Source organism: Podarcis pityusensis (assembly GCF_964106645.2).
Source record: "Podarcis pityusensis genome assembly, chromosome: 9".
Lineage (NCBI taxonomy): Eukaryota > Metazoa > Chordata > Lepidosauria > Squamata > Lacertidae > Podarcis > Podarcis pityusensis.
The window spans coordinates 42,128,055-42,151,648 of NC_138034.1; the positions used below are offsets into that span (position 1 = coordinate 42,128,055).

The window sequence follows — 23,594 nt, forward strand, 5'->3', positions numbered from 1 at the left end:
AGAAGAGGACAGAAGGGCAGCTCTGATTTCTTATAGGAGCCTATTTTTTTGCCTACTTAATGCAAACTACTAATGGTACAAAGAAAGGACAATGCTTCTAGCATACTTCTACTTTACAACTATGGCACATGCTATAACTAGTAAAACTTTCAAAAAGATTCTAGTAACAGACCAAATGAGAGAAACTTGAAAGCTTTTATTTCATACAAGTTCCGAAATACAGCACAACTGTTAGTTTAACAAAGGCCACAGTAGTAAGGTTCTTTACAGTTACAACTATCTAGGACACCAAAATTCAGCATTACATTAACAATCTTCTACCCGATCATATCAAGATGGCACCTTCCCACACACTAGTGTGGGAAGAAGTTCCTACAAAAAGACTAGGTGGTGTATTCCTTGCTTGTGTACTACTTAGTAGTCCCTGCTAATCCTCAATTGCCTCTGGAAATGCAGATAACTGTGATGTCTAAAGCCCACTCGTGGGGAAGTCCTGAAAAAGCCTTGTCCCACACGAACCCAAAAGTTATCCAAAGCTCTGAAAAATCATATCTCTAATCACTACACCAAGTTACAGATTTCCTGACCTGTCCTTCATGGGAGCAATCCTCTCTTGCACCAGTTCCATACCTTCTCCAAATCCCTTCTCCTTTTCAAATTTAACTACTGAGTTGAAAGAAATGGGTAGGGAAAAGAACTGTTGAGTTAATTTTCCAAGGTTCTTTTGCTTATTCAGTAGCAAGAAAAAAATGTACACTTTCTAGAATACCTATTTGCAACAGAGGCTTGAATAAAGCCTTTATGGCTGAGAGTAAGGAAATAATCCTCAGCTTCTTACCATCGTCTGTATTCCAGCCCCCCCCCAACTCAGTAAGGAGTTGGGGGAAAGAGGAAGTAAATTCTGAGCTGAAATTAGGGTGATCTGCATTAGTTCAGTTGGTTTACAACCCACCCTAATACTAAAACCACCAGCCTTGGCACTCTTCAAGGCTAAACTGTAGCAGGCACATGCCACCTAAAGAAAGAGTTCACAATTTAGGTAGGGCTGTAGAACGGTGTGTTCCAAATTATGTTCTAACAGCCACAGATTCCTCAATGAGAAAAGCCATAATGCGGACAAGGTTCTTTAAAAGACAGTTTACCGGTTCTACAATGCACAGCTACAGAGGTGTGTCACAGGTAGCTTATATGGAGTGCTTGACTCAAGCACAAGCTAGGCTTGGTTATGCGCCATGAAACATGTCCCATAATGCTCTCCAAAACAATTTCTATGTCAGATACACAAAGGTTATTTGGCAAACAAGTCAATGTGTAAATGCCAAGTTGGAAAGCCACTTCCCTAGAGTGGACATCACACTCATCTGTTTATATTTATCTTGCCTTGATCTTGCACTACACTCGTTTTAGGAATGTTTTTACACTCTCTAGATTCTAAACCCTTGTTATGCCAGAGAAAGCTTTAATTTACTTTTGTCTATTAAAGTATGTCCGGTGATGGGGATGTTTTAGTTGGAATCTAATGCCTCAAATTAGGTTCCATTGTTTATAATACTGACAGCTGGAATGCAAAGACACTACTAGCTTGTGCTATATAACAGTGAATCCTGAAGGTAAGAATTATTCTGTGATGAGCTCAGACTTCTATTGGACATATAATCTCAGACCAATATGCCAGCCTCCCCACAAAGAGAAAAGTGACCTGTTGCTTAGGTAAGAAATGAAATCTTCCCTTAAACCAGAAGTCAGGAAGCAGCAATAAGATTCCAAACAAAGCTAGAACTGACCTAAGTAGAAACTGCTTTATTCCACATAGTCCTGTCCCCTACCAGCTGAACTAGCTAATCTGTCAACATGTGATGTCTGGCAACAGCAACATTTTATCAAAAGTATGAAGTTGTCATAATTTATCCACTTAATGTAATGTGTATTCACAGACATGAGACTGCTGCTATGCATACATGATAGTGATTAATTCGCTTGCTCATCCCACTACGTTGGCATATCCAAGTAAGCCTTGTTGAGCCTATGCAGAATGAATAGCTATGTCATAGGTTGAGAGTAACTTGGTGCCTTCTCCAACAACTGCTAGTATTTCTTTAATATTTCAAAGGCACACTTCATGCTTTGAAAACCCCAAGTATTCTAATCCTGAAAGGCTGAACATTCTGTGTCAGCTAAAGGCTAGCAGCAGTTAATGAGGATTATGCAGAAAAAGAACTATAGACTGCATCCATGTTTAGTGAAAATTCTTAAATACCTACTAATTGTTCACAAAGATACTTCTGTTGAGCTTGTACCACTAATAACCATTACATCTGGCAGTTAAATTACCATGCTACTCGCTATTTTGTAAATAGGGGAGGCCACTTTTAAGAGATTGCAAAACAATGAAGGCCAAGATGTGACTCCCTTTCCTTGCAATATAATTTAAAGCAGGGTGTGTTTTCTTAATGTTAACTTACCAGTTCTGAAAAGTTATGCAGGTATTGCAGTGGTTTTTCAACCATTCACAATTTTCTAAGCAATTGCTGGTATGTAATAATATTAAATCCTTCACTTGCTTTCAAAGTAATATTTAAAAGCTAAGCTTTTGTGGTCTTATCTAGAAGAATGTAGAACGCCATTGAGGAGATGAAGGATGAGGAGTGTTGCAACTTTTTTGGAGCCCAGGGAAAGTCATGCAAATAACTCATTCCAAATAAGGATTTTCACATCACTCTACACAACACTGTATTATTCTGCTAGTGAACAGTAGTACCACTGTAAAAATTAAGATATCTAAAGTACTTGGCAGCTTATGACATGTTTTGACTAACATAAAAGCCGAGTTGAAAACTCTTGCCTTCAAACTGTGTAATAAATATTTCCTCTACACTATCTCTGCACATTGTTGGAAGCTAACACGATAGACTTGCACTGCCCAATTGTTCATTTAAAATTGTCTAGCACTGCCAATAAATCTTCAAATATTCAATGATGCTACAAACTAACTTAAGTCATGTAGCCATATGCAATTTTAAAATTAAACAAAAGCAGCAGCAAATACAATGTTACAGTTTGGTTACCAGTGCCTTACTTTCGTTTGCTTTTTGTGTCAGTAGTCTGAAAAACACTAGAGGCAGACATAAGATTTTCTATATATTGTCCAAGAACTTGATTTTCTGATTTCAGTTTCAGATTTTCTTCTTTAACAGCATCTACTCTTGCAGACAGATCTGGAAGGACAAGGTGAATTTTAGAAGCAAATCACAACATCTGCTCTACTCTGAGTTTTAACTAAATGGTAGAAATAGTCACATGAAAAGAAAAGCCCATTATAAAGACATTCTGTATAGTGAAAGTTTATCCAATGCTTTCCAATAAAATGTTCTTAAAACACGCAGTAACCCAGTGTCAAATTTAGTCCCTGCCCCAAGCAAGCCTCCTAGGACAAGTATTCCAGAGTCAGGGTGCCACATGCATTGCAGTTATTTAAATGGAACATTATTAGAGCATGAACAACTGTGGTCAATCTATCTCTGTCTAGGAAAGGCTGTAGCCAGCGTATCAGTGCTAGTAGATAAATATCAGTGTTAGTAGACGAAAAGCGCTTCATGTCTAAAGAGGCCATTCAGGCCCCTTTAAAAAGGGGTTGGGTCTAATAACATCCCTAGGCTACAAACCCGGTCCAAAACCTGCCCTGACACAGTTGATCACACTAACCAACAGCATTGGCAACTTATCAGGAATTACCATCATCTAGACCATTCACACTTCCACAGCTTCATCTGAATTTAATGAAAACAAGAAATAGAGCTGAGAGACATCAGCTTACTGATGATACTGTGTTCCCAAACCCCAGATGACCTTACTCAACAGTTTCATGTACATGCTGAGCAAAATATAGAATGCTAAGGCACACTATAGTATAAATGGCAAGGGAGGGAACAAAATGCACTGCACCCATAGTCACAATGTGAAACCCCTTGTTGGTTCTATGCCCCACCACATTTAACAGAATTTGCAGGAACATCTTCTTAGCTCAATCAAAACTGCAGCCTGTATCAATGATAAGTTTCATCCTTAAAGTAATTCTGCATGTAGATAGGTTAACCTTCTGAATTAAGAAACTAACCTTCAAGTGTATGCTGGAGTTCCAAAACTTGATTAATAAGTCGTGTTTTTTCTTCCAATTCCACTTGATTTTCAGCCTCAACAGCTGTAAAAAAGAGATGCTCTTTAGTGCAGCCAAGTACAGTATTACAATACACAAGAGGGAAAACATTAAGTTGAAAAAATGCTTTATACCATCCATATCCGCATTCATCATCGTTGAACAGATCCAATCCACTGGTGAATCTTGTACTTCAGAAATGTACTCTGCTTAAAGAAGATAAAATTTTGTCAACGGTATGTACAAATGCAGAACCAGGTTTTATAGTTGAATGTTTTAGAAGGGTAGCATTTGTTATCTAAACTTCAGCAAAACATTGCTGTGAAAACAGACAAATCTGCTTTTGTCTTCTTTTAAAAAAAGTAGTAAAATTGAACTTTTCCAGAAAAAGGAAGCAAAACAATATTCCTAAGGAAGACCCAACAGTTATTTTTCCAGCAGCAGCCAAATCTGCCACATTTTGCACACCAATATCAACTGCACCAACCTATTTCAACATTCTTGGGACACACTTTGCAATGTGATATATGCTTTGAGCATCTTTGTTAATAACTGATCAGGTAGGCATCTGTTGAGTGACTGTTGGTTACTTCTGCCAGCAATTTAAAACATACCTCTCCATCCAAGTTTTCTTGGACTATTAATACTGGCTCTTGGCATCTCTGGTTCCTATAACTGATAGGATGCTTCATTGACTTTCATTGACTCAAGCCTATTTATGTTTTTATACTGTTTGATTGCAATAAAGCTTCTAAATGTTTACAAAAAATTAAAACATTGAAATAATCCATAAAACATGTGGCTCTTATATGTTGTTGATGTTTAACTGTTCTGAAAGCCATCTTGGTGTTTCCCTGAAATGAAAGGCAGTATGCAATTTGTTTTATTAATAATCTCTTAAGTTATGCATATCGATTTAGCTTCTATTAATTTACTATTTTAACCAAATTATACTACAGCCATCAGCAGTAACAGTTGAATGAAACAGCTGAATGAAAAACAAGAATGATTTATGTCAAATTTCAAGCTTGTTGAATGTTAACTTCAGGTGGTGGTCTAGGGTCCCACACTACTGGGTGCAATGTAATTTTGTACAGGGTGAGTTCTTTAAAAGAGGCCCGGTGGATACAGAGTACACATGTTCCACGGGGCCTCTTTTAAAAGACTCACGCTGTATGTTGTCTTTAAGCTCACTCACAGCGTCCGTATAGTACCATAACATTTCACATGCACATCTTCGAAGAAACTCATAGTTTTAATGCTGTATATTTCTGCTCTACAGGGTTGCGTTCCCTATTGCCAGGCAGGTGAAAGGAGAGAGAGCCATCCTTATACAAGAAATGGATGGCGATTATTAACGTCAGGGGATGTTGGGTCCCTCATAAGCAAGGCTGGCATTTGAGAGAGGCTTGTTCATTTTCATTCCACCCACAACGCCTCGGTAGGAGGCAACGTCGCTGCTACCGGAAAGGCGGAGAACCCAGCGCTCCAGAGCTTTCTCTTGCGCACTCCCCAGAAGAAGAAGAAAAAGCACCACCCAGCAATCCCCCCCAAAACCAGATTAGATGCTGCATCCTGAAAACGGAGCCTGGGAGGAGGAAACCCTCGCCCTGCCAGCACATCCCCTCCACCCACCGATCGTCTCGCTCTCCCAACCCGCAAGCAGGGAGCCCCGCCTCCCGCTCAGGTCCCCAGGCAAAGGAAGCGCGCGCCTACTCACCTCTCCCCCACCTGCCCAGGTTGCCCTCGGACCCCAACCCTCGCCTAGTTCAACAGCGGCCAACTGCGACTGCGCAGCTTCTCCTTCGCCCGGCCGGCAGCGCACGCGCTTTGCTCCATGAAAACAACCGGCGGGGTAGGGGGGGTGGGAGGCAGGAGGGAGACGGCGGGCTTAAGGGGAGAGAGACGGCCCAGCCAGCTATCGAATCACAGCAAACGAAAGCGGACGGCCCTTCGCGAGGCAGCCAATAAGCGGAGGGAGACATCAGCAGACGCTTCCATCGGCTGTGGGGGCGGAGTCTCTTCGCCTTCGCCGGCCTGCTTCCGCAGGGCGGAGTAGTAAACAGGGATGACAGGGGCAGACACCTCCCATCGCTAGTCCCTTCTCTCCCTCTCTCTCTCCCCGCCCCCCCCCCCGTCCCTCAAGTCGTGGGCCTGAATGAAGGCTTTAATTCATAAGAGAGCAGAGCGGCACCGGCTGCAAACAAACACGTCCCAAACGCCGCTTCTTTCCCAGGGCTGCGTCATAAGCACCTCCCGCTCCAGTCACAAGACATCTTTCCGCAACCTGAGGAAACACTTTTTAAGACAGAACGACGTGTGTTAGGGGTTGTTCACCGACAAAGGAAACGAAGGAACCTCCCATTGCCGTGCTCTGAAGCGACAAATGCTTGTTCCTATTTTGTAACTGCATTTGTCTCCCACATTTCCTGTATTGAGGTCGAGGTAGCGGACGTGGTTTCCCCCTCCTTCTTTTCATGGTATCTTCACTACTACAACCTGCTTAGGTGAAAGAGATAGTGAATGACTGACTTAAGGTTACCCAAGGAGCTTCGTGGCTGAGGGGAGATTTGAAACCTAGTCTGGGTCCTAGTCCGAGGCTGTAATCACATTTATTTCCCACTATTCTCCCAGAGGGCTTTGCCTCACCTTTAATCGTCACAAGAACATGGTGAGAAGGACCAACGCTGAAACCACTTTGCTGAGTCGCTCATATTTATTTCCTACTCTCCACAGTGCTTTGCCTCACCTTTAATTGTCGCAACAACATGACAAGGTTGGTCAACATCATGACCAAGGGCTGCAACCCTACAGACAGTTGGGTCAAACTGAATGCTGTGGCACTTTTGAAGGAAGCATTGCAAGAAACTAGCTAGAGGAGACTAGAGAACCAATGCGAAGTTTGTTCCTTATGCAGATTTTATTCGTACGATAAGAAGAATAAACAAAGCAAAACAGGTAAGCCTGAGGCCCTTTTCAGTTGCCTCTATGTGGCAGCAGGGTTTGACTCCTGACAGCCGAGATGCAACACTTAGACTGGCTCAAGCACTGTGATGGGATTCTCTTTCCAGAAACAGGTTGCGTCTTTCCTTTATGTACTGCCTTACTATGCTGCTCAAGTAAATTGATGCTCAAGTAATTAGCCTGTTCCTTGGTTTACATTCACATGACCTTGAGGATGTTCTTGCAAGGCCAGGAGAGTATCCCCAATAATCATGTGGTCACCTGAATGGACTAGGACCAGATGGATTTCAATGGTTGGCACGCAGCCACTATCCAGTACTAAGAGGGTTCCTATGACACTCTCAGACTGTACACTCTCTTGGCATAACTTCTACATGGCAATGCTGCCTACAAGAGATGGAATTAACTCCTTGGAGGATTCAGGCCCATACCTAGGCATGAATTTGGCATGGGAGGAGCAATTGTTAGGCACCGCCTAAACCCTTATTGAAATCACAGTGGTCTTCCATGATGTTGCAATACAAGAGATGGGTACCTTTTTCTGACCAAGGGCCCCCCTCTGGGCCACCTTCCAAGGGTCACATGCCAGTGGTGGCTAGGACCAGAGGTAAAAGCGTACAAAGCAGTAAATGCTAATTTTACCTTTTTTTCAGTAGGCTAGTTTCTACACACACTTACACACCCGTCCCATTTGCCCCCAAGCCTGAGGTTCCCCATTCCATTATACCACTATGGAGTACCAGAGGGAAGATTTCTAGGGCAGTACAGCAGGACAATCCTGTGCTTCAATAGGTTAGTAAAGGGTTGGAAAAAGATGCTGAGCTCTGTTACAGTGCTAGTGAGGCTTAATGGGTGGAGAGAATAAAAAAGCTATTTGGCTAAAGGGTTTTAATAGAGTAATTAACTGCTTCTTTGAAGGTGTCTTAGTTTAACATTAATAGTTGAATATAAGCATTTGATATTTAAAGAGTCAGGAACAAGTTAACATAGTATGTACACGTTTAAACCTAGCAATATGATTTTAAAGTAACCAGATAAGCGTGTGCACTTAAATCATGTAATGTGGCATATAAATGTAAATGCCTTTGTTACATTCATGTGTGTTTGTACTATGCCAGCACCCCACAGTTTCTGGGTCAGTGGTAAGTTAAGGGTTCAGAGGGAATAAGAGAGATTGAATGGTGAAAGTGACACAGATGTAGGTCACCCTGTGCTGTGGGAGCTGAATTTTCTTACTATTGTGTGCGTGATGAAATACACTCCCTTCCCTAAACAGTGCTCAACCTCAGTATATCTATAGAACCTTCTACACTGTAATGTACGAAAACGGCTCTTGTAAGGTGTCGTGGTATAAGGCATAGGGCTTATCTTAGAGGTGTGGAGCCTGTGTCCCTCAAGGTGTTGTTGGACCAGTCACCAGAACATGCATCATCCCTGACTATTGGCTGTGCTGGCTGGGGCTGATGGGAATTCAAGTCCAAAAACATCTGCATGGTCACAGGTTTTTCAGCCCTGTTTTTTCAGCAAACTAGCTAATTTTCAACACTCCTCTCTGCAAACTCACAATTTAGCAAATGTATAAATTCTTATACCAGAAACACTTGCAAAATACATGTCAAGAAATAATGGTGGTTATACTGGTGCTTATCAGGATAAAAACAATATGAATATACCAATATATTTATTTTTTAAGAGTATATTGTTTCCCCATAGACATGTTTCATTGAGGAACAAAATTTCAGGTGGAATGAAAAGAGAAATGTTGAAAATATACCGAGGAACTAATAAAAAGGGCAGAGTTAGGGAGACCTCTGCTGTCTAGAGAGGGGACTTGCAAATGCTTTTTTCTGGTAAATAATTTCAGTTGTTTCCAGTATGTAGAAATGTATTTGTAGCCCCAGTTCTATAAATCCCACAGTGGTATGACAACTTACACCCCTGTCCCAAATTAACACATATCATGCCAAATTATTTCTATGGGTTTAGGTGGGCCTAAAACAGTTTTCTCCACTGCTACACTGCAAACCGCTTTTGAAACTGAGGTGTCAGTCGTGCAGTGAGATTCCTTTAGACTCTGGACTCTTATGATGTCTCTCTCATTAGCTGGCCATGTGTATTGATTCACTTGCTTAAAAATGTGGTCAGCCAGCCATGCTGCATTTGGAGAGCCTCCTGGTCATTCTGCTGGACCAGTAGGGCCCTGATGGCATTGATAATGAGGTGCATTGGAACTATGGCATAGTGGTTTGCTAGTGAAATTTTAAAAGAAGTTATTTGACTCCTAGCCATTGCTTGGAAATAGGTTTGCACTGATTTCAGTGGAACTTAGATCCAGATTAAGATGTCTAAGATTGCAACCTTGTACAGCTGAACATTTTTATCAGCCTCTTTGTGAAGGCTATTTGCCTCTGAAGAACTTAATGTACGGGGTAAGTGATTGTTATGTACTGAGTTGAATAGGATCCAAACTGTAGCAGTCTGATTGGTCCTAGAACAATAGGATCCAAAAGGCAGCAGTCTGATTGGTCCTAGAACAATAGGATTCAGAATGCAGCAGTCTGATTGGTCCTAGAACAATGCAGCAGTATGATTGGTTGGCAGGAACCACCCAATCCTGCTCCAGATAGAAGTGAATCCACAACCTGATTGGCTTACAGTAGAATTCCAGAATTAGCCAATCATGTGCAGCCCATTGTGTAAATAATGTATATAAAGCAGATACTGTGAGGGGACATTTATTCATTCCTCCTCACCACTATGAGCTGAATAAAGAGCATGAAATCACTTTGCGACTCTGAGTATATTTCACTGGCGACGAGGATGGGATCCCGCTGAGCTGACTGCCACACACAGCACCGCAGCACCGCCAACTGCCGCACCGCTGCCTCGCACCGTGTATCCAGGCTTCAGCTCCGGGGCACAAGGAACTCAGAATGGCAGCCAACAGCAGCTTCTCGCCATTCAACCCAGCATCTGGAGACTGGGAAGCGTACGCCTCCCGTTTCACCTTCCTCCTAGAAGCCAAAGGGGTCACCGACGAAGAAGACGCCAAGAAGAGGGCGATATTCTTCAGCGTCTGCGGAGAGGAGACGTTTGAAATCGCCCGGGCTCTCCTTGCGCCTGAAGACGTCGCTACTGTTCCATACAAAACAATAATGGAACAGCTGAAGGGGCACTTTTCGCCGCAGCCCTCAGTGGTGGCTCGTCGAAATGCCTTCTACGCAAAGCGGCAAGCCCCTGGGGAAACCATAACTGGGTTTGTGACCTCTCTCCGCCAAGCCGCCCGGTTCTGCAACTTCTCAGAGCTGGAGAACATGCTTCGTGACCGCCTCGTCGGTGGCCTGAAGGATGAGAAGCTGCAACGACGCCTCTACGCTAAGAAGGACCTAACGTTCCAGGTCGCTCTGGAGGAGGCCCTGGCAACAGAAGCTGCCGAGAGGTCGACCCAAGAGGCACGGCCGAGCCTGCCATCCCAACCGAGGGTCCACCATGAAGACCTCACCGACGACTCAGGATCCGACAGGGAGGAGGTGCACCGAGTACAGCAGCGCACTCAAGCAGCGCACAGACCACAGCTGCCTCGACGAGAAGGAGGGAACTGCGCAAGCTGCGGGGAGAGTCACGAGAGGAGGACCTGCCGTTTCCGCAACGCAGAGTGCAGGCAGTGCAGAAAATCGGGACACATCGCCCGGGTGTGTCGGGCTCGGCCCACCCGACACCAGGCATCAGATGACCAATCCAAGAGCCCCAGGTCCCGGGGCCCAACGCACCAAGGCAACTCGACGGAGCTCACGGACTTCCAGGTATACCAGTTGCCCCACCCCAACGTAGAGAAAATTTATGTAGAGGTACAGATAGAGGGGGCCCCATGCCGCATGGAGCTTGACACGGGTTCAACTCTATCCATAATCTCGGCAAGGACCTTAAGGAAACTGTGTCCCACTGGGGGTCCCAAACTCAGGCCGGCCCCATTCACCCTCTGGGACTTCCAGAAACGTAAGGTCCCCACAATGGGGGTGGGGACCTTCAGGGTGCAATACCGAGGGCGGACGCGGCAACTGGACTTGCTTGTGGTCAAGGGCCCCTACATTAGCTTACTGGGATTGGCATGGTTTGGACCACTGGGGCTAGCTGTCACCGGGGTGAACCACACTAGCTTACAAGTGGACGTGGACGCCATATGCAAGGAATTTCCAGGGGTTTTCGATGGGAAATTGGGACAGTATACGGGCCCCCCCATTGCGCTACAGCTTGACCCCGCAGTACGACCGGTCAGGCTCAAGGCCCGCCGGGTCCCGTTCGCCTTGAAACCCCGTATAGACGAGGAATTGGACCGACTCGTAGAGCAAGGAGTGCTGGAGCCGGTGCCTAATGCTCCCTGGGAAACCCCAATCGTCACACCCGTCAAGCCTAATGGTTCGGTCCGCATCTGCGCAGACTACAAATGTACCATAAACAAGGCCCTCACGGCCCACGCATACCCAGTGCCAGTGGTCAGCCATGTCCTTGCCACCCTGGCTGGGTCGAAAATTTTTGGCAAGCTGGACTTGGCCCAAGCATATCAACAGCTGCCAGTAGATGAGGCCACAGCAGAGGCACAGACGATTGTGACGCACAGAGGAGCGTTCAGGGTAAAGCGGCTGCAATTCGGTGTCAGCGTGGCACCAGGCATATTCCAGAATATAATGGACTCTCTCCTTAAAGGGATTCCTGGCGTCACCCCCTTCTTCGATGATGTGTTGATTGCCGGCCCCACACCAGAGGAGTTTGAGGACCGCCTCCGCACCGTTCTGCACCGTTTCCAGACGGCGGGTCTCAAGGTGAAGCGGGAAAAATGTCTACTAGGAGTGCCTCAGGTGGACTTTCTGGGATTTATGGTGGACGCAGAAGGGGTCCACCCGACTGGGGACAAGGTACGGGCCATTTGTGATGCCCCAGCGCCCAAGAGCAAGACTGAACTTCAGGCCTTCTTGGGGCTATTGAACTTTTACCATTCCTTCCTTCCCCACAAGGCGGCGGTAGCGGAGCCCCTACACAGACTCCTGGACAAGCGGGCCCCTTGGGTGTGGGGCCAGCGCCAGGAGGCCGCATTCCAGGCAGTCAAGGACTTGCTTGTCTCAAACTCGGTCTTGGCACACTTCGACGAGAGGCTGCCGGTGGTGCTAGCATGCGACGCCTCACCCTATGGCATTGGAGCTGTCCTGGGGCACCAACTCCCGGATGGAAGAGAGGTACCGGTGGCGTACTTTTCCCAGACACTCAACACAACCGAGCGGAACTACTCGCAAATCGACAAGGAGGGTCTGGCAATCGTAAAGGGAGTAAAAAAATTCCATGATTTCTTGTACGGGCGGCCCTTCACCGTGGTGACTGACCACAAGCCGTTGCTTGGCTTGTTTGCCCCCGAAAAGCAGACCCCCCAAGTGCTGTCTCCTCGCGTCCTCAGGTGGTCAATTTTCCTTGCCAGCTACCAGTATGCACTGATTCACCGACCTGGGAAGGCGATGGGCCATGCGGACGCCCTCAGCAGGCTACCACTACCGGAAACAGGCCCTGACCCAGCACCTGCACAAGAGGTTATGAGCCTGGAGCTGCTTCCCGACCGCCCCATTCAGGCACAAGAAGTTGCACACCATTCCAAGAAAGATAGGGTCATCTCCCGGGTCCTGGACTGGGTGTGGAGGGGATGGCCCAGCAGCAGCCCCGGGCCAGAATTCGCCGGCTACACAACCCGCAAACATGAACTGTCGGCCCACAAGGGGTGCCTGTTATGGGGAAGCAGAGTCGTTGTTCCCCAGCCCCTCCGCAAAAGGGTCCTCACAGCCCTACACGAGACACATCCAGGGGTAGTAAGAATGAAGGCCCTTGCCAGGAGTTATGTGTGGTGGCCGGGGATCGATGGAGAGATAGAGGCCTGGGTCAAACACTGCCAGGCCTGCCAAGAATCCCGCCCAGATCCCCCAAGGGCCCCAGTCCAGTCCTGGGAGTCCGCCCGAGCACCATGGTCACGCCTGCATGTGGATTTCGCTGGCCCCTTTCAGGGGAAAACATTCTTCATAGTGGTGGACTCCTACACCAAATGGCTGGAAGTCGCACTGGTACCGTCCACTTCCACGTCCGCAGCCATCCGGGTACTACGCAGGCTGTTTGCAACCCACGGGCTCCCTGACACTCTCGTCTCAGACAACGGGACTGCATTTACGTCAGGAGAATTCCAAACCTTCACAGCGCAGAACGCCATCCGCCACATCCGTTCGGCGCCGTTCCACCCTGCCACCAATGGCCAAGCAGAACGCATGGTGCAGACCACCAAGGACACCCTTCGCCGCATGACGCAAGGGGACTGGGAGTACCGCCTTGCCACATTCCTTCTAGCACAGCACAGCACCCCCAGCTCAACGACTGGCCGGAGCCCCGCTGAACTACTAATGGGTCGGCGCCTTGCAATCAGATTGGACCGCCTTCACCCCGATAGAGCTCAGGATGAGATAGTGGTGGGGGAAGGCAGGAACCCCCGGACCTTCGAGGCCCAGGACCCAGTGTACGCAAAGAATTTTGGGGCAGGCCCAGCATGGGTACCCGCCACAATCACCAGGGTCACTGGCCCCGTGTCGTACGAGGTGCTAACGGATGGGGGGCAATGCTGGCGCCGCCACTGCGACCAGATACGGCGACGATTCCCGGGAGAAAACCAGGAGGAGGACAGGTCAGAGGAGTCCCAAGGGAACAGCGGGGCAGTGAGGCCCATAGAGCAGGAGGGGCCAGCAGGAGAGGCAGAATCAGTAAATACAGAGAGGACCCGTGAGGCCGAAAGGACACCGGAACCAGAACCACGACTGAGCGAGCCGGTTGCACCAGACCAAACAGCCGCATCACAGCCAGCATCCTTGGAACACGAGCCAGAACCCGGAGCCCGGACCAGGGAACACCCCAGGCCACAACGCACACGTAGGCCGCCGGCATACCTTGAGGACTATGAATGCGACCTCCCGGGCAGGACTGGAACTTAGAGGGGAGGGGTGTTATGTACTGAGTTGAATAGGATCCAAACTGTAGCAGTCTGATTGGTCCTAGAACAATAGGATCCAAAAGGCAGCAGTCTGATTGGTCCTAGAACAATAGGATTCAGAATGCAGCAGTCTGATTGGTCCTAGAACAATGCAGCAGTATGATTGGTTGGCAGGAACCACCCAATCCTGCTCCAGATAGAAGTGAATCCACAACCTGATTGGCTTACAGTAGAATTCCAGAATTAGCCAATCATGTGCAGCCCATTGTGTAAATAATGTATATAAAGCAGATACTGTGAGGGGACATTTATTCATTCCTCCTCACCACTATGAGCTGAATAAAGAGCATGAAATCACTTTGCGACTCTGAGTATATTTCAGTGATGTAACTTTCTTCAACCCTTCTATTAACTGTAGGACCTGTGTTTTCTTTCAGTTAGGGTGTTTATGCACTTCTAGTTATCAGAAATTTCCTTACTCCCATTTATCTAGAACAGGGGTGGGGTGCTAGAGCTGATTTACAGGCCAGATTATTACCCACCCCCCACGACTCCTCACGATCCAGGTTTGGCAGGTGGGCAGAGTGATACCCACCTGTCAGTTACCTGATATCAAAATGACATCAAGCTATCTTTTTTGCCCATAGGCATCTTCAGAATCCCCTTTCAAAGTGCAAGCAAGGAGGGAGGCTACGTCTTGGCTGAGCCTAGTTAGCATGACTTTTCAGAAGCATTTGTTATTACGGATGCCTGTCAATCTCACTCCTGATGTAAAGTGCAGTGCAATAAATGCTCAAGCTGGATAAGGAAGATTGGTTAAGGACACCACAATACTCCACAGCACTCCTGACAAACTAGTAGGCAGTTACCTAGTAGAAAATATATGGCCCACTTAATATTACACAATAAGTAGTGCAGCAGAAAAGCTATGCAAATGGAAATTCGCTTTGGGGTTTTTGTTTTACTTCACTTCCAACAGTTTATAAATATATAAGTAATTCAATATATGAAAGGATTTACAGTTGATCCTCACCCTTTCTGTCATACAGATAATATAATTAGAGCTGCTTCAAGCTGTTTGCCTTCAGAAAAGGCCCTTTTAAAACCTACATAATCCTTTCAAATCCCTGCAAACAGGCATCCAGTTCTGTAGCTGTGACTTTGGAACTTGTCTGTGACACTCTCCCATTGGCTAGTGAAATGTTGCTAGAATGAAGGAAATCTGTTTCTCCCCCTATGAGATGGCTTGCTTCACTGGTTGCTAAACCAACTTAGCAACCAAGAGGTCATTTTAGGCTTCTGGCCATTGAGCTACTTCTATGATATTGTCAGAGCACGCCAGTTCCCCTGTTTCCAGTTCATTTCATTAAGGACTCAAGGAAAAGACAACAGTTGCACTGAATATTGCTGGACTGCATGTCAGTGGTGGGTTGGTGAAAGAGGCATAAGTGAGTGGAGCAACAAATGTAAATTTTACCTTTGTACAGTAGGCTATTTTGTGTATACACTCATATACTCCTTGGTGTTCTGCACCCAGGCAACCAAGAGACATTATTAGAGTTGAAGGCAGCATTCCAGCCGGCAAAAACATTCATGGAGGGTGTAAAGCAGGGCTGGCGAGGACTGTGGCTGGAGAGAGCCCCAAGAGACACATGATGGGGGAAAGGAAGGGCTGCATTTGACCCCCAGGCCTCAGACTCTCTACCCTTGTTCTAAAGGACAGAAGCATGCTGACAGTCGTCTAAGTTGCTACCTTAGGTAGAAACAGCTTCTCTACTAAATCCAGCAGAAAAGAATATGAGATCAGCATACTAGGTTTATGCCAACATTCTGTGTTACCATTGCACTGCAGTAACTGCTTTGCTAGTGGTAAATGGCCAGTGCAAAAGGAGAATCAACAAAACTGGGGAGGGCAGATGCAGAGTTTAATCAAAATTGTATGCTCACTCAGAGCTCTGTCTCCCCAGAGCAGAGGGAGGCTATACCAACAAAAGGTATAGGATAAGCGAAAACACCAGAAGCAGAGAAAGTGGAGAGTCCAAGCAACTGCATGTGACTCCAAGTCTCCCAGCACCAGCCTGACCACATCAGAAGATGAAATTTTAACTAGTTCAGCAGCCAGCCATGCTGCAACACTAGGAATATGCACACCATTGAGGTAGTAGCCAATCATGACACAGCACAATAATTTCAAGTACACTGTGGGGAAACCAAGATGGGGGCATCAATGGGCTCTGAGTCTCCTGTTGTCTCTAAACAATGGGAAGGATTAAAATAAATGGGGGAAAGGTGAAATGCTGCCCAGCCTGTGGATAAGTCTGTTGCCATTGTCATAAGATGATGAAGGACTGAAAAAACATAAGCATAAATAGGTAGGAAAGGGGGACCTGGTAGGTCACTGGCTGCTGGGATACCAGAGTTGACCCATGGAAAGAAAGAAGTAAAGGTGTAGTCTTCACGACTACTTTTTCCCATGCCCTTTAAAGGCTTCACGTACTTCAGTGCTGCATTAGGTTGCTATTAAAGGCACAGATACAAGGCCAGTTGAAAATATGGTAATCCTACTCTATCATTCTTTTCATAGAGAAAATCAATATAATATAGTTATAATTGTATGAGCAGTACACTGAATGTAATATTTTATAAAGCAGCTCATCAAGAGATTAATGCCCTGTCAGTGTTGCTTAAAGAAAATTAAGAGAACTCACTCTGCTTCTGGAATGACTTAAAAATTGCCATTAGTAATGTACTGCTCATTTACGTGTTCATTAAGACATTATATAGTTAGCTCTTTCACTTGAGCTATATGGATTTTCATATTACAATCTTACAAAGAGATTTTTTTGAAGAGCAAGGCACCAGGAGCCCAGAAGTCAAAACTGACTGAAGTGTAAATATGAAACAGTGCTAGTTCATTTATTTTTCTCTTGATTCTTTTCTTATATTTCTCTGAAAGTGCAATCCTATATATGAAAGAAGTAAGTCTCACTGAGTTCAGTGGGGCTTGTTCCCAGGTACTGTATAAGATTGCTTTTGGCAGAGCAATTTTAATCTCTGGCTGGGAGAAGTGGGACAAGGCAGGGCAGAACTGCCACATTCAAAGCCCAGACCCTCCATGTGTCCCTATTTTCCAGGGATGCCCCTGATTTAGAGAAGGCATCCCAGTTTCTGATTTGATCCTGGAATGTCCTACTTTTCCTTAGGATGTCCCTATTTTCATTTGAGAAATGTTGGAGGGTATGGAGTTATCTGACCCCTAAGCCATCTGAAGGCAATCCTTTATAGGGAAGGTTTTTATGTTTAATGTTTTATTATGTTTTTATATGTGTTAGAAGCTGCCCAGAGTGGCTGGGGCAACACAGTAAGATGTGTGAGGTATCAATAGTAAAATTATCATTATGGAATGCTACGTCCCTATTTTCATCAGAGAAATGTTGGAGGGTATGAAAGCCCTTACTGGCCAGGGTGGAAGGCAACTCCTTAGTGCCAAAGGAGCTCAGGAGGCCCCTTAGCAGCTGACATGGCTAGAGGAAACAGCTTGGATTCAAAGCACTTGCTCCAGTGATTTAAATCCAATCCACTTTCTCAGGAGAATGAAAAAATACACCTTTAAAAAACTGATAATTGTTTTCTTTATAGAAGAAGATGAATTTATTCAAAGTGCTTCCTCCAATTCATTGAATACATTTATCTTTTTTCTGGGAATAAAGCAGTGCTCCATTTATTAAAAGAGCATTTTCTCTCTCTTGAGAAACCACTCTGTATTCAACAGCTTTCTCTGAAAAGGGGGAAATGCTTCATTTTTAGGAGAATTTCGCCCTCTGCAGAGGCTTCCGAGTTCCATGTAACTGATAATCTGCTGACTGTTGGTTACAGGGAGTTTACTTGTGGGCACACTTCTAGCGCCGATCAGATGATTGGTACTGAAAACTTGTCCTCAAAGGAGGTCACCATAACCGACAATCAGTTGATTGGCAGTTACAGCTACCTCTTTTGAACATAGACAGGTATCAACCACCTTACAGCATTATGGTGTCAGGTGATTGACAGATGAATGGTCTCACCCACCTGTCAATGTTGACCCTAGCGGGGAGTGGGGAGATTTGTCCCACCAGGCAGATCCAGTTACCCACTCCAGGTGTAGACAGTACTGAGTTAGGTGGTCCAATATTTGAGTCAGTATAAGGCAGCTTCCTGTGCCTAATCCTGTGCTCGGCTTGGCTCCGCTGCACCCCACCTCATCCCTATAATGTTCCAGTTTGGGACACTACACTAGCAGAAACGCTATCATAGTAGCATATCATCCACCACACTTTCTGCAGCCACAGTGGAGGCCTTTGCAGTGGCCAGCATGTGAACATATCCACTATATCCTTCCCTCTCCAGCAGCAACAGTCAGTGGTTAAGGACTACACTCTAGCCAGGTATTAATGGTATCATAACCTGATATTATCTTCTGCCTATGAGAACAGCACATTTTCATAGCACAGTGATAATTAGCCATAGTTAATGCATTCCAGGTTCTAATTAAAATTTTCTAAAGCCAGCTGTCATTGCTTTCAATAGACATGAGAGGCATAATCAGGACTGGTAAAGACTTTCTGGCACTTTTGCATGAATATTTGCAATATACCACAGTTGCATCAACAGAAGCTCTGCGCCCCTCATATAGCAGGCAAATAGTATAATCTATCACTTCTGGGGGGCGCTTTTAGAGCTTTTATTGCAGATACATTTTCTGCATTGGGCAACTTTCCACCATGTGCATCCTGAGAAATAGTCATTTATTTAACCATAGTACAGGTTCAAGAGGAGTCAGAATGCAGAGGCAGATCTAAGGGAGTACAATGGTCACACTGGGCACTGAGCCAAGAGGGTGCCTCAATGATGTAGAAGTGAAGGTGAGAGGCTGGGGGGGGGCACTGAATTTTGGTGTCACACAGGGCGCCACTGAAGTTTTAAAGCCCAAGTCTGCCACTGTGGAATTATGCATACATTTTGCTCTTTTGGGGGGTGCAAAAGTGTCTAATTGCCTTGCTGAGGAACTTCCTATGAATCATTGGTATTTAGGCTATAGTATCTCTAAATTCGGGATGCAGGTGGTGCTGTGGGTTAAACCACAGAGCCTAGGACTTGCCAATCAGAAAGTCAGCGGTTCAAATCCCCATGACGGGGTGAGCTCCTGTTGCTCAGTCCCTGCTCTAGCAGTTCAAAAGCACGTCAAAGTGCAAGTAGATAAATAGGTACCGCTTTGGCGGGAAGGTAAACGGTGTTTCTGTGCGCTGCTCTGGTTCTCCAGAAGTGGCTTAGTCATGCTGGCCACATGACCCGGAAGCTGTACGCCGGCTCCCTTGGCCAGTAAAGTGAGATGATCGCCACAACCCCAGAGTCATCCATGACTGGACCTAATGGTCAGGGGTCCCTTTAGCTTTATCTCTAAATTCAAAGTGCCTGACATTTCTATAGTCTGCTTTTTATATTCAGAACCTTCAGGTGACCATTGAGAACAGTGATGCTCTACTGCACATCCACAAGCAAGAAGAATAGTCTGGAACGGTATACCACTGGAAGCATTTGGGCCTGCCCCTACCATATCTTAATGTGGATTTTGAACTCCTTATGCCTCTTTTAATTCTTCCTCATCCATGCAGCATTCTCCTCCAACTACTGTTGTCCCATACTTCCTTCTCCCTAAACCTAGAGAGTCCCTGTACTTTGAAAATCCATAGGAGAGCTAGGGAATATCCGGATTTAGGAAGTGTGGGACAGCAACAATTGAAGGAGAACGCCACAAGGGTGGGGGAGAATTAAGAGAGGCACAAGGGATTCAAAATCCACTTTGAGCCAAGACATGGACTAATTTGTTAGGGGAAACAGGGGGCAGATTTTTTTAATTCAACAATATCAACTGAGTTTTCTAAAACAGTATTATTCTTTTAAGAACACTCTCCCTTTAATACACACCACATTGTATGCATATTTTGAAGCTCAGTTGCAAAGCACTCTGAGAACTTCAAAGTCAAAAGTATGGCATATTTCAGTGCCATAATAAATAAATAAATGCCTGTGACAATCCCACGCCTTTACAAAGCCATCATCAAAGTTTACTCCAAATGCTTTATAAAAATCCTAGTCCAGAGACTAATGATTAACAAGAGATGTGCATTGTTATGTGTGAACACACATTCAGTAACAGAATGGATATCCTCTAAGGCTAAATATATTTTTAGCCCTTAGGTCGTACATTTTTATAACAAGCCACCTATGTTCCCTTACCTGAGTCATCAGCCAAGGAAATATTAGTAAAGCTGTCATCCTCCTCTTCCAGAGAACCTTCCATTTTGTTTCAGTGAGTTTTTTAAAATTTCAGGAGTGCGTTAAAGAGAAAGCAGCATATCCTATTTTCCTCTTGTTAAATCTTTAATGATTCCACCCACCCACCAGAGGCTACTTGATCCTTGCACTAAAAACGAAACACTTCTTGTTCTTACTAACAACAGCACGCTTGTGCACGGAAGGATCGCTGCAACCCTGAGCTGCCTCCCGGAAACGGCTATGGTACAAAAGTTAAATAGTTACAAGTTGCAACGCCTTACGCCAATAGGTGCTGAGTAATCACCATTGTTTCAGTTTTGTACTGTATTTTCTGTATGAGGGAATAATGGAAGAACCAGATATACATGGGCCACATGCTGTACAGCTCAGGAAACAGGCAGATGTGCCATTCAGAATCTGAAAATTAGAAGCCCCATCCAAAACACACTTAGAAAGGTGTATAATTTTATTTAGTGACACAACAAATTTAGTGTGATCCTATGCACATTAACTTGGAAATAAATCTAACTGAGAACTTGTGAGAAGACATTTTCTTTGGTGTATAGATGAGTTTGCAAGAGAGAGGGCGTGTGATTCGTGTAGTGCTTGATCTGTGATGGCTCAAGTCTGATCTAGACATTTCACTTACCAGAGATAATTCTCTGTTTTCATATAGTATTCATGTCGTATCATGTGCAATTGGCATGTTGGATTCCTGGCTTTCCACCTTAGGAGTCAGGGCCACCTTAGCCAAGTACCATCTGATGCCCCCTCCCCACATTAGTTCCCTGCCCACCCACCTCACTAGCTACGGGCTTACCTGGAAGCAGTGGTAGGTAGCTGGGAAGTCATTTCAAGTTCCATCACAGTTCCTGGATAGCCAGGACATTTTTCATATTGGGATTAATCTGAATCCAGTGCACACCCCTACCAATTACCCTCTCCAGCTGCATCCTCTCGTGATCATCAAATTGTGCTTGGGCATTCCCCTGAGCATTAGCATCAATTTTTCAACATGTGTATGTATTTGCAATGGGCAGGTATGCCAGAAAAGTTCCAGAGTTGCCCATTGGCTCACATACGATGCATTTAATTTTGTTCTGAACTCCTAACCCTAAGTAAAAAATCATGTAAGATTTAATTAACAGTTGTCGATACCTTTTAAAATAAGTATTCAGCCTCATAAAATAGAGCAAAGTCTGCATGTAATTTTGTATGCTTCATTCTGCAGAGCCAATACAAGCACAAAACCTTAATATCCATTGGGCTAAAGCGTCTAAATAATCCTGTTGACATATAAATATATTTGTCTTTGGCTAAACTATATGCCTGTAGAACTACAGGATATGCACTGTTTGAACTCTATAGATCTTATCTAAAATGTTTAATTAATATTCCTGGCCACTATCAATAGTTTTCTATTATTTGTGCCATCTGGCTTCTCTCTGGTAGGTAATTGACATCAATGAAATGTATTGGCTCCTTATAAACTAGATTAAATTTTGCCGAGTGAACACAGGGCCTCTTAGCCTTCCTCGCTTTATCAGCAATGTGGCAATGGATACTATAAAATAAATGCAAATATATACTTGTACATATAATGGGTTGTATCCAACTAACAGCACTAACGAAACCCAAGATCTCACCAGGATGAGAGAATTCGAATTCAACAGATCTTGATATTTGCTGTCTGAACCTCAGATATCATGGGGTAAGGTCGGCCCTCACCCTGCATCAACCAGGGGTCAGCCAGTGGAATTTAAACTGGTGGAATTTACATCAGCATCATACCTTTCAATGTTTTCAGACCCAAAACCAGGACACGTGTCTTCCAGGACATGCTCCTGGGTGAGTCATGTGACCTGCACCTTGCTCTCAATCCAGAAAAGCACTTTTTTCAGGGCAAGAGAGCAATGTGAGAGATCGCTGCAAGAAAAATGGTCACTGTGATATTGCGCATAAAAATGGCGATATTCCATTTTTTTCTGGGGCACCTGGCAGGTATGCAGAAGAAATCCTAGAAAGGGGGCATTCTGTGTGAGGGGTGGGGGTAGCACAGGGTAAAGAGAGACTTACACCTATTCCAAACCCTGTTCATCTCAGTCATGTGACCTAGAGACCAATCCTCAAAACTCAAGCCCATGTACACCTGCCAGAGCAGCCAGCAGCGTCCCCTCCAGAAGCTCTTGAGCAGAGTTTAGAATAGGGGTAATTTATGCCAGAATACATTACACTGGCTTCCTATAGTTAGGATTGTTCTGTAGATTATACTCAGAGAAGAACCATAGAAATCAATTAACATTACTAACTTAAGGTGCAATCTTAATCCTAGGTGTGCTGGGATAAGTGAACTAGGATCCAGTGGACCTCTGGATCAGCCAGCTGGTTCCCAGCTCAGCTGTGATCTGCCAGTATAATTCCCCCATCCCATTTCAGCCAGGACTCAGCTTTCAGTAGGGTGCTTTCAATAAAGCTGTCCTTTGGCATCTCCCCATGTACACTGCATGTTTTTGGGGTGTCTGCAGGCGTATCTTCAGGTTGCTTGTGGGTTGTGTGAAGTGGGACACAGGGTGTGCTGGTGTACTTCATGTGCACTTATTTACCCAATCATCTGTTGTTGCATGTGGCTGTGGGATTGGTGGAGCTTGTGGCGGGCATGCCTGGAGTATGTGGCGCACAGTGTGTGCTGATTGGCTGCCTCTGGGAGCATTGCTAGGGGCACCATTTGTGTTCTCTGTCCCCTATTTGTTTGTGCTGGCAATTTCAAGCCACTTCCGATAAGCTGTCTCTGAGAAGTCTCTCCGTTCATACACAACTCAAAAAGGGCACTCAAAAACTCTCCTGTGTGTGTCAACAGGTGAGCTTGTCCCCATAGTAATGCTGGCTGAGCTAGCTCTCTGGATTTTGCTTCCTTCTTTTCTCTCTGCTGGGCTGGGGCAAGCTTACCTAGCCTTTACCCTTCCCAGGAGTTCCTGAACAGCATACGTTACACCAGATTACCTTAAGATGGCTTCCATTAGGATTGCTCCCTGTCCATTAACTTCAGTGGGTCTACTCTGAATATGACTTAGTTGGAGACATTATTGTACTTATTCATTGGTTTCTTTCTGATGCGTGATCTCATATTAGGGTAAGCCATCAGCAGTGAGGTAA

The 23,594-nt window shown here is 45.2% G+C and overlaps 1 protein-coding gene and 1 long non-coding RNA gene across 5 annotated transcripts in view; one reads left to right on the forward strand and one right to left on the reverse strand.

Annotated features, from left to right (window-relative positions):
* Nucleotides 1-176: 176 nt before the first annotated feature.
* SCOC (short coiled-coil protein) lies at nt 177-20,606 on the reverse strand. Of its 4 annotated transcripts, none has more exons than XM_081022127.1 (4): nt 20,403-20,606; nt 4,288-4,362; nt 4,115-4,198; nt 177-3,215 (listed from the first exon to the last, which is right to left on the reverse strand). In XM_081022127.1, the coding sequence occupies exons 1-4, from the start codon at nt 20,464-20,466 to the stop codon at nt 3,073-3,075; spliced, it is 366 nt and encodes a 121-aa protein (XP_080878253.1). In that variant the 5' UTR covers nt 20,467-20,606; the 3' UTR covers nt 177-3,072. The 4 variants fall into 4 exon arrangements, with proteins under 4 accessions (XP_080878253.1, XP_080878254.1, XP_080878255.1 ...); XM_081022128.1 differs by having other exon boundaries at nt 4,288-4,359; nt 20,403-20,605; XM_081022129.1 differs by lacking the exon at nt 20,403-20,606 and adding an exon at nt 5,874-6,013 and having other exon boundaries at nt 4,288-4,359.
* The window catches only part of LOC308485901, a 35,489-nt gene continuing 18,075 nt past the window's right edge, over nt 6,181-23,594 (forward strand). The window contains exon 1 of the long non-coding RNA XR_013990838.1: nt 6,181-7,111. This is a non-coding gene — a long non-coding RNA (uncharacterized lncRNA). The remainder of the gene's footprint in view (nt 7,112-23,594) is intronic.

Excerpts from the sequence above, each read along its gene's own strand:
- SCOC (XM_081022127.1), bottom strand. The coding sequence starts at position 20,466 with ATGGAAGGTTCTCTGGAAGAGGAGGATGACAGCTTTACTAATATTTCC. Across the intron at positions 4,363-20,402 it reads TTCCTTGGCTGATGACTCAG|CAGAGTACATTTCTGAAGTA; the intron begins GTAAGGGAACAT and ends ATCTTCTTTAAG. Across the intron at positions 3,216-4,114 it reads ACTCCAGCATACACTTGAAG|ATCTGTCTGCAAGAGTAGAT; the intron begins GTTAGTTTCTTA and ends TTGTCCTTCCAG.